The sequence below is a fragment of the Stigmatopora nigra genome, chromosome 6 (genome assembly GCF_051989575.1).
Source record: "Stigmatopora nigra isolate UIUO_SnigA chromosome 6, RoL_Snig_1.1, whole genome shotgun sequence".
Classification (NCBI taxonomy): Eukaryota; Metazoa; Chordata; class Actinopteri; order Syngnathiformes; family Syngnathidae; genus Stigmatopora; species Stigmatopora nigra.
In genome coordinates, this window is record NC_135513.1 from 15,721,963 (window position 1) to 15,737,974 (window position 16,012).

The following is a 16,012-nucleotide window of genomic DNA, read 5'->3' on the forward strand; positions in this document are numbered from 1 at the left end:
CGACCCTGAATATAAGACGACCCTGAATATTAGACGACCCTGAATATAAGACGACCCCATATTTTTTCAAGATTGGACTCTGAAAAGAAGACTTTTTGAACACCATTTTTCTTTTACAAAAATAATGACGCAACATTTAATACAAAATATTCTAACAATATATTGGAGAGAAAAAGGCTGGACTTTGTGAATAAGTCTTTTTGAGCACCAAAATATATTTATTTACACAAAATAATGACAAAATAATGACACAATATCTAAAACAAATGATTCTAACAATATATTGGAGATAAAAAGACTGGACTTTGAAAAGGAGACTTTTTGAGCACCAAATTCATTGTTTTTACCCAAAATAATGACCCAAAATCTAAAAGAAATGATTATAACAATATATTGGAATCAAAACACGTGTTATTTTGCCTCATTGAACTCATGCAAAAAATATCTCAACATTTAAATATGCCAACTAATGTGCAATCATATTTGTAAATCATTTTTAACCAATCTAATGTGACAAAACAACAAAATTGAATTAACCAGTTCATCAATATACCTAATGCCTAGTGAACAGCTATAATATCTACAGCCCCAATTTAATCCAAATGACAATTTTTCAGTCTTATTTCAATGTTAAAATTACATTCGGACTAATACGGTAACAACAATCGTCATGTCCTCCAGGCTAGCAAGGCGATTAGCCTGATTAGCACCTGACACACAGTCCTCACTTGGACGCAAAGTTAACACAGCCCCCTGAGGGGGCGCTCTGGTGTTTCCTCTTCTCGTCATTAGTGCTCCAATTTTGTCCTTTTCATTTCGCCGAGTATCCATTGACTCCAAGTCGGGGCCACTGGGAACTCTGGGAGCTCTGGTGTTAAGCTGCCAATTGTCGCTCTCCCATAGCGGGATTCCCAGTCGTCTCCATATTTGCATGTCATAAAAGACAATTATCTGCCGCCTCCAAAGATTTGTCGACGTCCTCGACGTTGGAAGGCCGCCAAATTCTTCGTATGATGTCAATTTTTTTTCATTTTTTTGATCAACAAATAGGCCTGACTGTTTTATTAATGCATGAATTTGTGTTTTCTATACATATTTTAATGACTTTAGCGTTTTAAAGTGAACAAATTGCTTGCTTTTGTCTGTGTATCTCACTTAATTTTGATTTATTTAATAAGGGACAGCACATATTCATATTTATGATAATGAACAGAAATTTGTAAATATGTAAGATTGTAGCCAAAGGCTAATTTTTATCTTTAGTCCCTTGTGTAGGTTGAAGATAAACGATGACACACACTTGGCATCGTTTTAGATAGTGTTGCAATTTTGTTGGTTTAACAGCCAGGCTTGAAGATGATTGGCCGAGAGGTTCAAAGAGGGGTCGTTGACGTATGCTAATTGCTATTGAGTTCCAGGTATGAGGAGAGAAGGCTAATTTAGCATTCTGTTTGAAGGGAAGTACACAGTCACCTCTAGAGCCAGCCCTTAGTGATGTGTTGGAATTTTTTGGGTCCAAATCTTGCAGTTGGCGGACCGCTTTAACGTCAACTTGATTTCAAGTAGGCCCGACCATTTAAAATAATTTAGAAATGGATTAAAAGAACTTTATTAAAAAGCCCTGAATATTCAGTTTTTATAGATCAAAAACAATGTTTATTGTAACTTTTTTGAAATATATTTTTAGATTTTACAAAATGTTTTTGAACTAAAAACAGAAAAAATGGATTAAAAAATGACAATGATTGACTTAAAAGGGGGTAATTTTGGAAATGTAATATACATCTATACTCTTCATTTGAATTTGATCCTAAAACAGAAAGTCGGCACTCATGATTAACTTTCCCGGACCGCACAAAATGATCCGGCGGGCCAGTTTTGGCCCCCGGGCCGCCCCTTTGACACACGTAGATAGACGAAACGTTAAATGAGAAGGAACCCAAGCAAATTGAAAAAGTTGAGTCGGAATAGTGTCAGTGTTCGCTATACATACTTATTCTGGAATATTTTTTGTGTGTTCTTTCAGGTGTACAGCCCTGAGTGCAGTAGGACTATCTGTACTGCTCTCCATCCTCCTCTGTTACTGCGTCGGTAAGAGCTCATCGACACTCAGCACACATTCACCACCACCGCCGGCTCGCTCATGGAATCACAAATTAATGTCTACATCCATTTTTCAGATGGAAAATATACATAGTATATGGATTTGGGGGCACTGTCGTAGAGTTTGACAAATATCTGGAGTCATATATCTTGTCTGGGTTCATTTACTATTCAACAATCATTTTTCTTGGTTTACACAAGTTTTTTGGGGGGGGCGGAGTTTTGCATCTTGTCATATTTTCACTATGAACATTAATTTTTATTCTTTTTTGGAAAAAATAGTGTATATTTCAGCTGAGCAATATGGTTATAGACCTTCGTTTTGACATTTTTTAAATTTTACATAACAATCTCATCCCTTATCTGTTCTTATTTTATGTTTAATTTTAGCTGTATAGTTAGCGTTCCTTATCTTATCTTAATATCAACGTGTTCCTCTTCATTAGGGCTATTATCAAAAATAATACAAACATATTTTCTCATTAATTGATTACCCAAATGTCGGATTCATTCAAATTTTCTTGCTAAAAATCTGCGACGGCGACCACTCATGTCGCAATGATTTGAAAAAAATGGCGGCCGTCTTTTCGCCCCCGACCTGGTTACGGAATTGCGCTGGGGTTAGCGGCGCTACTTTCTATTTAAAAGAAGAAAGCGGTGACTCCGGGGGCTGCAAAGCGAGCGACTCCTTCCTTTCTGGGCCAAGTGAGGGCCAGTGGAGCACTGACTGCGGCGGGGACCGCCGTTGCCATGACGATGCGCCCAGGCGGGGGAGCTCCGCACCAACGGGAGCTTCACACAAACTGCCATTACACCGTCATTTCTATCATTCATTTTCCTAACCGTTTATTCACACAAAGGTCCCCAGGGGGGGTGCCAGAGCCTATCCCGACCAACAAAAAAAAAAACCTGAATTGGTAACCAACCAATCGCAGGGCATGAAGAGAAAAAAGACAACCAATCATAGCTATGGGCGAATTAATGCTAAGTTAGCTTAGCATGCATGTTTTTGGGTCGTGGGCGGAAAGCAGAGTACCTGGAGAAAATCCACTCAAGCCCAGGGAGATCATGTAAACACCACACAGTGACAACCGACCTGGATTTGAACCCTCGACACCAGAACTGCGAGCCCCATGCGCTAAACCACTCCCCCACCGAGCTGCCACGTTAATATTATATATCTATAATTACTGGAAATATGAAGCGTTCTTTTGCCTGAGGAACCTTGTTGGTCGCCATCTTGTTTCTGTCACTTAGCAACCATCTTTAGCAACAAATTTTGGATATTTTCTGGCTTTTTTTTTTATAGCATTTTCTGCTTGGCGGCGTCCCCCGAAAATGAGGACGCCAAAAGTTTCCAAAAGGTTAATGACGTGACATGTTTGCAATCTCGTGGTTGGACGCGGAGAAGGCAGCCATTGTTCATTGAAATTGATGATGCTATCTTGTAATACAATATCCACGCAAAGAAAAAAAAATAGCGCTACGCCGCTTCAAGTCTTGACAACGTTTTTTTTGTGGACGGAAACATTTGCTCTATATTTTGCGCACCTCGTACCTCTACATACAAGTGCCCCGACATACAAGCAATTTGAGATAAGAGTAACATTTTGAGCACCTCGTACCTCTACATACAAGTCCCCCGACATACAAGCAATTTGAGATAAGAGTAACATTTTGAGCAAATATTTATCTTGAGATACGAGACCAATTTTGATATACCAGCAGATCAGTGTGTCTGTATTGTCATCTAAATTCATTTGTTTTTAATTAATTAATCAAATTTTAAACAAAATTAGAATTAAATTATTTTTTGAGTGTCTGCATCATAATAAAAATAAAAAAAGTTCATTTAAATTTGTTTGTTTTGTTACAAGCACGTTGTCGTGCAAAATTCTCCCCCTCTGCTAAATCTATATAATTTTTAGTACTATTAAACACATTTTAGTACTAACAAACTACTAATTATTTGTTACTTTGTTAATAGATGGCGAATTAAAACCAATCAAAATATTTTTCCAATCCAATATCCCATTTTGTGTGTTTTTTTCAGACGCCTCCAGAACAAATTAATTAATTTGAAGTTCATTTCTATGGGAAACGTTCATTTGAGTTACAATTAATTCGACACACGAACTCAGTCCCTGATCGCATTATGCTCGTAAGTGGAGGTAGCACTGTAATGTCTCCGAGCGTGAGGAATAAGCGCAAGTGTTCCCCAAGGCCACACATAGCGCTCTAGTTCACACACACACACACACACACACACACACACACACACACACACACACACACACACACACACACACACACACACACACACACACACACGCATGTTATGCGCACAGCATCTTTGTCGATTAGACAACATTCTCCCATGACCCGGTGCTCCCGTCCTCAACAGGAGGTGTTATGGCCAACACACTGCCACAGCATGCCTCTAATTTAATGAGGCACAGAGATAGAGAGAAAGAGAGAGAGAGAGAGAGAGGTGTGTGTGTGCAAGCACAAATCTGCCTGTTGGCCACCAGGAGCCTTCTATTTTTTTTTTATTTTTCACTCAAATTCCCATATCTTCTCGTCCATCCCATATCGTTCTTTTACATAAGTCCAGCTTTAATATTCGCTGTGAATCCAAGCCAAGATGCTATCGGATTCTGTTTGGATTCCACAATAAACGTTGTTTCATTTTTTTTTTTGGTGTGTGTTGTCATGGGATATTATAAAGGTCTTTTTTTTTAGTGGATTTGTCATTGAAGCTTCTTTAGTGGGCAATTAATTGGGCTTTTTTTGTCTTTTGGATTCGGTTAATTAAGGAAAACAAGTGCTTTGTGATTATTACATGCGGTTTGAATTGATGCCAATGTTGTTTTATTGTGTTTTATAGAAACAGAGCAAATTATAGTAAACATCTCGGTTATGTTTTTGTCATTTTCCGAAGGGAAATATCATGGATGACATTTCATGAAACAAGCTGGGAATTTGTTTGTTGTTACGTTTTTTTTTTCATTTAGTGTAAAAGGACATTTAACTTGTTAGGAGGGAGTTTACAAAGTCTATCATTAGTTTTTTAAAGATAATTTTGGTCTTTTCATCCAATGGTGTTGAAAATGAACATATACATTTTTGTTTAGTTAGAACTGTCATAAAAAAAGCATTTTGGTAAATTCCCCTTTTTATTTTTTGCAGTAATTCCACATTTTTTTTGCCAAGATTGAACAAATGTATTTTGTTTTTTAGCCAAAATTATCTTCTGATTCAAAAAATGCATTATGAAAACCTCCCACATTTTCCGTTATTTTCCGCCCACCATTATTGACGATTCCTTTAGCGATTTATTGAGTAGCTTTGACTAATTTGCATTTTTTTGTTTGTTTTTTTTGTGGCTTCAGCAATGCACCTGCTCGGCCTGAACTGGCAACTCCGGGAGACCGAAGCCTACGGCGCCTTTGAAAATGGCGACACCACGCCAAACACCTTCATGGTCTCCACCGACAACGGTCAGTTCCAAAAAAAACACAAAAAAAGTTCTTTCTCAATTCTCCTCAAATTTCCAGCCAACACTATTTCAAATAGACTTGTTGACATTCCTTTTTGACTATTGTTAGGTTCATCAATAATTATACTTTAATATAATTACAAAACAATACAAGTGGACATCTGACTTAATTATGGACATCATTAATTTGGCAATTTCTCCAGACAATTTAAGGCCATAAATCAAAACAATTACAAGGTTATTGATTAATCCAAATGTGTAAGTAATAACAACGGCTGTAACAATCATGGCATATCAGGTATGCAATAATAACAAATATGGTCGGAACTCAAAAACAAATCCATTGGAAATTAAACAAAAAAAAGCCTCCATTCGGCATAAAAATTCCATAATCAAGCCAAAATAGTGTCACCATTTATGACAAAATGCGAGTAATCACAAAGTCACGATTGATCTTAATATTTGAGTAATCACGAATGTTGTTGTATAGCCATCACGCTGCATCAGCAATTTCATAAGCGTCCTTCCAGGTCTGCATTCTGGGGTAAAGGTCAGTCCTATCTTCCAGTAAACAGTCCTCAAAACAAGGACTTGGCGACATGTAGCTCTTATACAAATATGATTAAATGCACACACATATATAATAGCATTACAGAATAACTCCAACAACTATATAAGTTGAAATAATTGCATTCTGTGAGCCTGGACAAGAAAAAAATCCCACTTGAAACTTTAATGAGCTGCTTATTTCTATTTTTTTGTTAGTTTAAAGAAGCCGTTTGCGAGAAAAAAAAGCCTGCTGACAATATAAATGGTGCAGAAAGACAATGTTTATTGAATGTTGTTAAAGTAGCAGCTTGTTGGTGCCCCGTGGTGCACTTTTTAACGGCAGCTCATAAATTACCATATTTAAAGTTAAAATAATGTTGTTGCGAAGTCATACTTGTTGTATTTTAAACGTTCAATTCACGTAAGCGACGTAGCGTATTGTAAACATTTTGGACCTTGTTGTACTTTGTCGGTGTCTTTTAAAGCTAAGTGGTGAAACGGCACCCTTGAAAGTGACTTCAATCTGTGGCCTCGCCCCTTTTTTCCCTTTTGAAACGGCACTTGAGACTGAAGATAACCCTTAAGCACCGGATTGAATAACCAACAAACATCTGTTTGTTTTGTTCGTTGCGTCAACAGTAACCAGATGGATTTTTTTTTTCTCTCCCACCGGATCCGGGCGGTCTTTTTATTCTTACAAAATCATGCTTTAAAATGCTTCGTTGATCGTTTAAGACTCGGGTTCGTCTAGACCCCGAATGTAAGACGACTGCTTATTTTTCGCAACTCAAGTTTAAAAAAAAATAGTTTTTGAACACTAAATTGAAATTTTAGACCGAAAATAATGACAGTGTTCAATCTGAAAATGATCATAACAGTATATTGGAAGGAAAAATGTTATTTATCTTCATTCAAATTATGCAAAAACTTTGTTAATATCTGAATATTTGAAAATATCTAAAAATAATTCAGCTAAAGTGCAATCACATTTGTGAATAGACGGCTTCTGGGTTTTGAAAAATGTAAATGAAGCAAATTTTCAATAAACTCATTCACCATAAAGTGCTCAGCATTCGCTTTAAAGATATCCAATAGGTATATAATGTCTAGACCCCGAATATAAGACGACCCCTTCTTTATCGCAAGTATGAAAATCGACTTTGGTCACCAAATTGAATTTTTAGTCAGAAAATAATGACAGTAAATGATCAGAACAATATATTGGAGAAATTTATCTTCATTCAAATCATGCAAAAACTTTTTATCACTTCTTAATATCTGAATATTTCAACTAAACCGCAATCACATTTGTAAATAGACAGCTTTTGGTTTTTGAAACGTAAATGAACCAATCAACTGTGACCAAACAACAAATTAAATAACCACATTCTACTCTGCTTTCACTTTAAAAATATCTAATGGGTATAACGTCTAGAACCCGAATTTAAGACAAACCACTTTTTCTGCCTTATTTCAATGCAAAAAAAACCCACCGTCTTATATTCGGGCCATTACGTTACTCCCTGATGGGAACTACACCTTGTGGCAACTTTTGGTACAACTCGCATCTGACTTCTTGTATTAATTTGCCCTTTTTTGCAGGAAAATTTCTCCTGGAAAACAACACAATCGACACGGGGGAAGTAGACGTGGGGAGACGAAGCATCCAAGACGTCCCACCAGGTTAATTATTCAGCCTCTCGTTCGGTGCCTGGGATATTTCCGTCGCTATGAGTCACCCAGCCATCATGACATTTTTTTCTGTGTACTTAGGTGTATTTTGGAGGTCGCAACTTTACATCGATTTACCGCAATTCCTGAAATTTAACATCTCGGTGCAAAAAGACGCTCTTGTCGGAGTGTACGGACGCAAAGGTTTACCGCCCTCGCACACACAGGTAGGATGAGATGTTATTTTGTCGTAATTTCCACACAAAAAATGTGACCTAAATTAGTTTTTGGCATGACTCGGAATCTGGCAAAAAGTAGCAATTCGCTTTGGTAACTTTAGGATGAGGTCTTTTGAGGCGTTTTTATTAAAAAATGCTTTATCGAACCCCCTTCTAAACCCGGACTTTTGTGTTAAATGGCGTCTCTTAGACCACGGGTGTCAAAGTGGCGGCCCGGGGGCTAAATCTGGACCGCCGCATCATTTTGTGTGGCCCGGGAAAGTAAATCATGACTGCCGACTTCTGTTTTAGGATCAAATTCAAATGAAGAGTACATTTCCTGATTTCCCCCTTTTAAAGCAATCATTGTTATTTTTAAATCAATTTTTCTGTGTTTTTTAGTTCAAAAATAATTTTGGAAAATCTAAAAAAACATGTAAATATTTTCTCTGAATATTCAGGTTTTTATAGATCTAAAACAATGTTTATTTGAGCTTTTTTTTTATATATATATTTAGATTTTACTAAATGATTTTTGAACTAAAAACTGAAAAAAATGCTTAAAAATGACTTACTGATTTAAAAGGGTGAAAATCAGGAAATTTAATATCCATCTATACTCTTCATTTGAATTTGATCCTAAAACAGAAAGTCGGCCCTCAAGATTAACTTTCCCGGGCCCCACAAAATGATCAAGCGGGCCAGATTTGGCCCCCGGGCCGCCACTTTGACACCAGTGTCTTCGACTGATCCGCTTATCTGCTAAAGACGCATTCTTGTCATGCTATGCTTATCATTGCTCAATATTAGCTAAGATAAGAGTTTACACAGGTTTGTCCTCGGCGTCACCCCAATTAATATTCTTTTACCATTTTTTCTTTTTAATCTAATCTTTAGCGTTTGCTTGCTAAAGCTACTCCAGCGGATATTAAACAATTTCAGATAAGTTTCAAGCTATAATCAGAAAAACCATCCACGACATGATGTATTGAAGCAAGATTAGGAGTTTAACGCCATATTGCCAAAGAACTGTCGCTTATTAAGGCCACTTTAATGTTCACAATACAAATGTTACATCACTCCCAATGTCAAAGGTCACCACACCATCGGAACTTAAAACATTTCTCTTTTAACGTCTGTTGTTGATGCGCCCGATTCAAGTGCAATAAAATGTATTTGACATTTGCCGGATAGCAAACACAAACAGTTAGATTGGCCGTTTTAGGGCACATGTGTCAAAGTGGCGGCCCGTGGGCCAAATCTGTTTGTGCGGTCTGGGAAAGTCAATGATGAGTGCCGACTTTCTGTTTTAGGATCAAATTCAAATGAAGAGTATAGATGGATATTACATTTCTTGATTTTTCTCTTTTAAATCAATAATTGGCATTTTTTTAATGCATTTTTTTCCTGTTTTTAGATCAAAAATAAACTTGCAAAATCTAAAAATATATAAAAATATTCAGTTTTCCATTTTATTATGAAACATAATTAAAAATGGTTTCCTTTTGAAATGAAAACCAATTATTAAATAAATCACCGGTGTCAAAGTGGTGGCCCTGGGGCCAAATGTGGCCCGCCGTATCATTTTGTGCGGCCCGGGAAAGTAAATCAAAATGTACTGTTTAGGATCAAATTCAAATGAGGATTATAGATGTATATTAAATTTCCTGATTTTCCCCCTTTCAAATCAATCATTGTCATTTTTTAATCCGTTTTTTTCAGTTTTTAGTTCAAAATCTTTGTGTAAAATCTAAAAATATATTTTAAAAAAGCTAAAATAAACATTATTTTAGACCTATAAAAAACGGAATATTCAGGGTTTTTAATCCAATTCTTTTAATCCATTTATTAAAAACAAAATCTAAATATTATATCTAAAATGGAATAAAAGCCACATGTCTTAATCATCACATCCTCTATGCTTCTCTTCCAGTACGACTTTGTGGAGCTTCTGGACGGAAGCCGACTCATTTCCAAAGACAAGCGATCCCCGAGCGACGGCGCCGTGGCCCGCGTCCACTCGCTCGGCGGCGGATTCCAAAACCAAGAAGTCCGTCGGCGACGGTCGGTCAACCTCCACGAGGCCGGCTTCGTCCAATACTTGGACACGGGCATCTGGCATGTGGCCTTTTACAACGACGGTCGCAATACGGAACAAGTCTCCTACAACACGCTGGCCATCGGTAAGTCTTTTAAAGATATTCTGCTCCAAGTGATTGATGACAACCTTTTTTTTTTTCGGGTAAAACAAGACGATAACTTCATAAAAAGTCACGCGCGATAAAGTCGATAAGTAAATTAGGTTTGTCAAGAGATATAAAAGAAAACTGAAATCTCCAGCCAAGAAAAAATCAATCCTAGCTCCATTTTTCCACAGAAAAATGCAGCGATAACTTCATTTTTATTGTATAAAAATCTTTTTTTTATGACAAAATGTAGCAATAATATTAGCTAGTCGATGACATTCAATGCAAAGCCAGCTTTACTATATGTATTAATTTATTTTTTAGTCACTTTTTAAAATGTTTTTACTGTGTAAAAATCTTGATTTTTATGACTGCTTATTTGTGTTGAATCTCATTGACAATAAAGCTATTTAATTCTTTTCAAAAAGATATTTAAAGGGCCTAAAAACACACAACAACAGTATAGTAGTCACTGGTGTTGCATCATTTTGTGTGGCCCGAGAAAGTAAATCAAGAGTTTTTATTTTAAGATCAAATTAAAATGAAGAGTATAGATGCATATTATATTTCCTGATTTTCCCCTTTTTAAATTCAATCTATGCAATTTTTTTATCAATTTTTTCTGTGTTTTTAGTTCAAAAATTATCTTGTAAAATCTAAAATTTATATAATAAAAAGCTCAAATAAACACTTTATAGATCTATAAAAATTGAATATTCAGGGCTTTTAATCCAGTTCTTTTAATCCATTTATTTAAAAAAAGATCTAAATATTATATTCAAAATAATAAATAATAAAAATAATATGAAATCAGGTTGGCATTAATGCGGCCCGCGAACCAACACAAGTTTGACACCCCTGGTATAAATATAAGTAATATAAACATGAAAATGTCGGTAAATGATGTTCTTTTCCTGCTTTTTTTATTGCGTTGCAATTTACGAAAACATTGGAAATCGTCGTCTGCCGCAACTTCAAGTCGTTAAAATCACCCTTAATGTAAGGCCGGCTAGAAAAATGAAATATTGTGTGATGGCGAGATTGCACGAGGATAATTGGACGTTCCAATGTGTTGATTGGCTGGCTGTAACCATAGCAACCGTAGCAGTCAGCCTTTTGAGTCCTCGTACGGGTTTGGTATCCTACCTAGCCAATTAAGTGACACCTTTGCACTGCTCTTCTTCTTCTTCTCTCCACATTAGAGTCTGTTATGGAGTGTCCCCAGAGTTGTCATGGAAACGGAGATTGCCTCTCGGGAATCTGCCATTGTTTTCCCGGATTCCTGGGACCCGACTGCTCTCGATGTACGTATGTACGACACGGCCGCCCACCGGGGAGCTTGATTGCCACCAGCCGGTTGGTTACCCGCGTAGCGAAGGCGACCCGCGCATACGGAATAACGTTGCGTACCCTTCACTTGGATTGCCGTGGAAGGAAGCCATGTTTTTGACACCTTTTGACATCTGCTCAGGCTTTTCCAACTCAAGCACATTCACTCCTCCTCCTTCTTATTGTTTAATGATATACTACTGTATGTTCATCAGAAATCCCGTGAGTCCTTGGGTGGGGAAAAAAAAAAAAAAAACTGAACGCACCCACATTTTATTTTTATAAACGGCAGTGTTTAGTGCTTCGCCCTCGCAGTTCTGGCTTCGTGCGTTCAATCCCCGGTTAGGCCTCACTGTGTGGAGTAAGCATGTCCTCCGGGGGCTTGTGTGGGTTTTGTCTGGGTACTCCAGTTTCCACCCACTTCCTCAAAATGTGGCAAGCAAGGCTGGTTGAACCGTCTAAATTGCCCCTAGTTATGAGTGTGCACATCAATAGTTGGCCCTGGGCTTGTGTGGGTTTTCTCTGGGTACTCCACTTTCCTCTTACAGCCCTTAGACATGAATACTCCGCTAATGGATCACTCTAAATTCCCCCTAGTTATGAATGTGAGCATAAATGGCTCTTTGAGCTCGTGTGGGTTTTGTCCGGGTACTCCAGTTCCCACCCACATCCCCAAAACATGAATTGCTAAGCTAATGGATCACTCTAAATGGCTATTACTGGCTAGGTGGCAAGTCAGTGAACTTTTTGGGCCGAAAATCAAATTGTCCGGCACAAATGCGGGTTGCCAACTAAAACGGAATTGGACACCCAGGCTTTGTTTTGTGCTTTTTCTGGCCTCAATCAACAAAAGTGCAGCTCATTTTTGCAGATGCTTTTGTCCCCATTTTTTATTCAATGGTCTCATTTCCATAATTTTTTCATGATTTGTGTTACCCAGCTTACTGCCCCGTGCTGTGCGGCGGTAACGGCCAGTATTCCCGCGGACGCTGCCAATGCTACAGCGGCTGGAAGGGGGCCGAATGCGACGTGCCCTCCAACCAGTGTGTGGACATCCATTGCGGGGGATACGGCATCTGCATCATGGGCGCCTGCATCTGCAATACCGGTTACCAAGGCGACAATTGCCAGGAAGGTAAACAAACATGCAATAGTAAACTTTCAAACAATATTTCTCGTCAAAAACGGCTGACTTTTTGGTTAGCAACGAGTCAACGAGTGCAATTGATAGCGAATATTTACATTTTTGGATAACAGCGTTTGGTTTTGTTAAAGGGGCAAATCAAGTGGACATTTAAATTGGATTTAAATTTGATTGACACTTGTTGTCCATTATAAATTCTTGGATTCAAATTTGGGCACAGCTATATACAGCAATAGAAATACATTATAGATACCGTATTTTCACGTATATAAGGCGCACCGTCGATGAATTACACATTTTTTTTCCATATTTAAAAAAATATATTATTACTGTATAATGAATGACATTTCTTTTCATATTTAATTGTTGAAAAATTATTATTACCGTATTTTACGACCATAAGGCGCACCACATTTAAAGGCGCACCCTCAGTGAATGACAGTTTATTTTTTTCCATATTTAAATTTTTTTAATTATTATTACCATATTTTACGACTATAATACGCACCACATTTAAAGGCGCACCCTCAATGAATGACACATTTATTTTTTTTCACATATATATAAAGCACACTGGATTATAAGTCGCCCTGTCTATTTTGCAGAAAATTTCAGACTTTTAAGTGCGCCTTTTAGTCGTGAAAATACAGTAAATAAAATGATAGTCTAAATTTTCAGAAATGTTTTTTGCTAACTGACAAACATATTGGTAAATCACTGATATATGCCCAAATGTGTTGTAATAAATCACAAATCTATGCGTATGCATGATTTAAATACATATTTTGGGACTGCATTACTGGAGGCCATAAATAGTGCAGATTGCTTTCAGACCAGTCAAATCCTCGGTTTTATTCATATTTTGAGAAATGTGACTTAATGAGCGAGAAGTATAATGTAAGACATGAGAAAAAGCCCTTCAAAAGCACAAATGGTGAATTTGTGTGAACTGTAATCCTATTAAAGGTAGCACTGCGTCTGCAAATGCTGTTATGTATGGCTTATAGGATTTACTGAAGAGAAAGAAAAAGAAAAAAACACCCAATAGCTGTCGACATTACGACTGGGCAGCCATCACATGATTTATTTATGTTTTTGGATGGATGGATGGCCCGCCGTTATCTTATGCTAATCATATTTCTATTGTCGGCGTCATGTTCATAACGATTTTTTTTTGGCGTGTGATTGCAGTGGACTGCATCGACCCCAGTTGTTCGGCTCACGGCGTGTGCATCCACGGCGAATGTCACTGTCAGCCGGGTTGGGGCGGAGCCAGTTGCGAGATCGCCAAGGCCATGTGCCCGGACCAGTGCTCGGGTCACGGAACCCACAACGCCGAGACCTCCACCTGCACCTGTGATCCGAATTGGACGGGGCCAGATTGCTCGCTAGGTGGGTTTCACCGCACGGTAATCACACTCCATATTTGGACGTTTGACGTATAGCCTCAGATTTTTATATTTATCAATTTTAAACTGCCTTATTTGGGTTGAGGTGAGGCCACGCCTCTCTTGGCCTCTCACATAAACAACCTTTGACGTTGTTACGATCGCTACGCTTCAATTTGCGGCGCCCTTGATACAGTTGCCAGTACCGAGGTCAATTTAAAGGTGCTCGGACGTTTGGTCGCCGGACGTTTGGTGACAGAGAGTTTACTGTTGAAAGCAGCTGTCAAAATTATTAAACAGTACTTCGATATGAAACGGTACTTAGATATGAAACAGTACTTCGATATGAAACAGTACTTCAATATGAAATAGTGCTTCGATATTAAAAAGTACTTGGATATGAAACACTACTTAGATATGAAACAGTACTTCGATATGAAACAGTACTTGGATATGAAACAGTACATTGATATTAAACAGTACTTTGATATTAAACAGTACTTGGATATGAAACAGTACTTAGATAATTAACAGTTCTTAGATTTGAAACAGTACTTAGATATTAAACTATCTACTTTGGATATTGAATTCTCTCTCATGAATATTATTTTGAGAGCTGCTTTCAACAGTAAAGTCTCTGTCACCAAAAGACCGGGTGACCAAACGTCCGGCGACCAAATGCCCGAGCGAGCACCCGTATGTATCCCTCGTAGCTCTGAGCTCATAATGGCTTGGGATGTTACGTTGTACTCATCTTGCTTTCGGGATTTTGTGCATTTTACTTAAGATAGGTTATTATTTTCTCTCCGACAGAGTTGTGCGAAGTGGACTGCGGTAACCGCGGCATTTGTTACGGCGGTTTATGCCAGTGCGAGGAAGGCTGGACCGGAACCGTCTGCGATCAGAAAGCCTGCCATCCCATGTGTACCAAAAACGGCCTGTGCAAGGACGGAAAGTGTGAATGCCACCAAGGATGGACTGGAGAACATTGCAATATCGGTGAGTCTTCCTTAGAAACAAAATTAGGGCTCTATAAATCTAGTCAAAATGTCATTTACATTTATCTAATGAAACGGATACTTGTAAATAGTTTTGTACTGATGTTAGCACAGCATAACCTGATCCTCAAACAAAATCCACGTCTAAACATCAATTTTATATGACCTTTTAACCACTTAAAATGCCATTTGTTAGCAAGACACGTTTCTAATATTTAGAGAATATTCTGCACTAATTCTTTTCTTGTTGTTTCTTGCTTTTTATGCTTTTTTTCTCTCTCTTTTCCACTTTTTTTCCCTCTTTAAAAGCACACAACCCGGATATTAGAGTCAAAGGTAGTGTACTCTTGCTCATTTTTTCTCTTTTTCATTTATCATCCTTTTAAAACCATTTTTTTTCAATGGGAATCTTTATTTGCTAATTATTTATTCGGTTTTCACTTTTTCAAATTCATTGGAAAATTATAATGCAGCACTTTTGTATCACATCAAATCCGGCCACTATTTACAAATGTCACCATCAATATTTGTAGTCAATCTCTCATATTAAATTCCGCTTTATTTTTCTTTTATGTAACGTGCCGATTTAAATTTTAAAAAATAGTTATTCATGCTATTCAAGACCCTCCCGGCCCTGAATGAATATAAATCGACATTACCATTTTTTTCCCTTTTCCTCTTATGTCATTATTTGAGGGATTTCTTCATTTTTTGCATGAACTTGAGTCCTATTTTTCAAAAGTGGCACTCCTCCAAATGGACTTCTCCTATTTTTACTCTACTCGAGCCTCTCATAAGTGGACAAATTTGAGTTGAAGTCCTTTTCAGTGCACAGATTCTGACTTTTGTTTACACGGACGCGTTTTTGAGTGGCAAAAACAACAAAAGTGTTGCATTTTTTGACAGTTTTTCTTCACAAATGTCCCA

General features: G+C 37.6%; 1 protein-coding gene across 7 annotated transcripts in view; it reads left to right on the forward strand.

Annotated features, from left to right (window-relative positions):
- tenm3 (teneurin transmembrane protein 3) overlaps positions 1-16,012 on the forward strand; it is a 106,622-nt gene that overhangs the window by 53,885 nt on the left and 36,725 nt on the right. For 4 of the 7 annotated variants that reach the window (XM_077719977.1, XM_077719978.1, XM_077719979.1 and 1 more), the window contains 9 exons: positions 2,027-2,091; positions 5,496-5,603; positions 7,754-7,834; positions 7,925-8,049; positions 9,974-10,223; positions 11,429-11,530; positions 12,496-12,690; positions 13,891-14,091; positions 14,901-15,086. In XM_077719977.1, the coding sequence (XP_077576103.1) occupies positions 2,027-2,091; positions 5,496-5,603; positions 7,754-7,834; positions 7,925-8,049; positions 9,974-10,223; positions 11,429-11,530; positions 12,496-12,690; positions 13,891-14,091; positions 14,901-15,086 (1,313 nt within the window). Of the gene's footprint in view, positions 1-2,026; positions 2,092-5,495; positions 5,604-7,753; positions 7,835-7,924; positions 8,050-9,973; positions 10,224-11,428; positions 11,531-12,495; positions 12,691-13,890; positions 14,092-14,900; positions 15,087-15,394; positions 15,422-16,012 lie in introns of all 7 variants that reach the window. The other 3 variants (XM_077719976.1, XM_077719982.1, XM_077719983.1) reach the window with 1 other exon arrangement.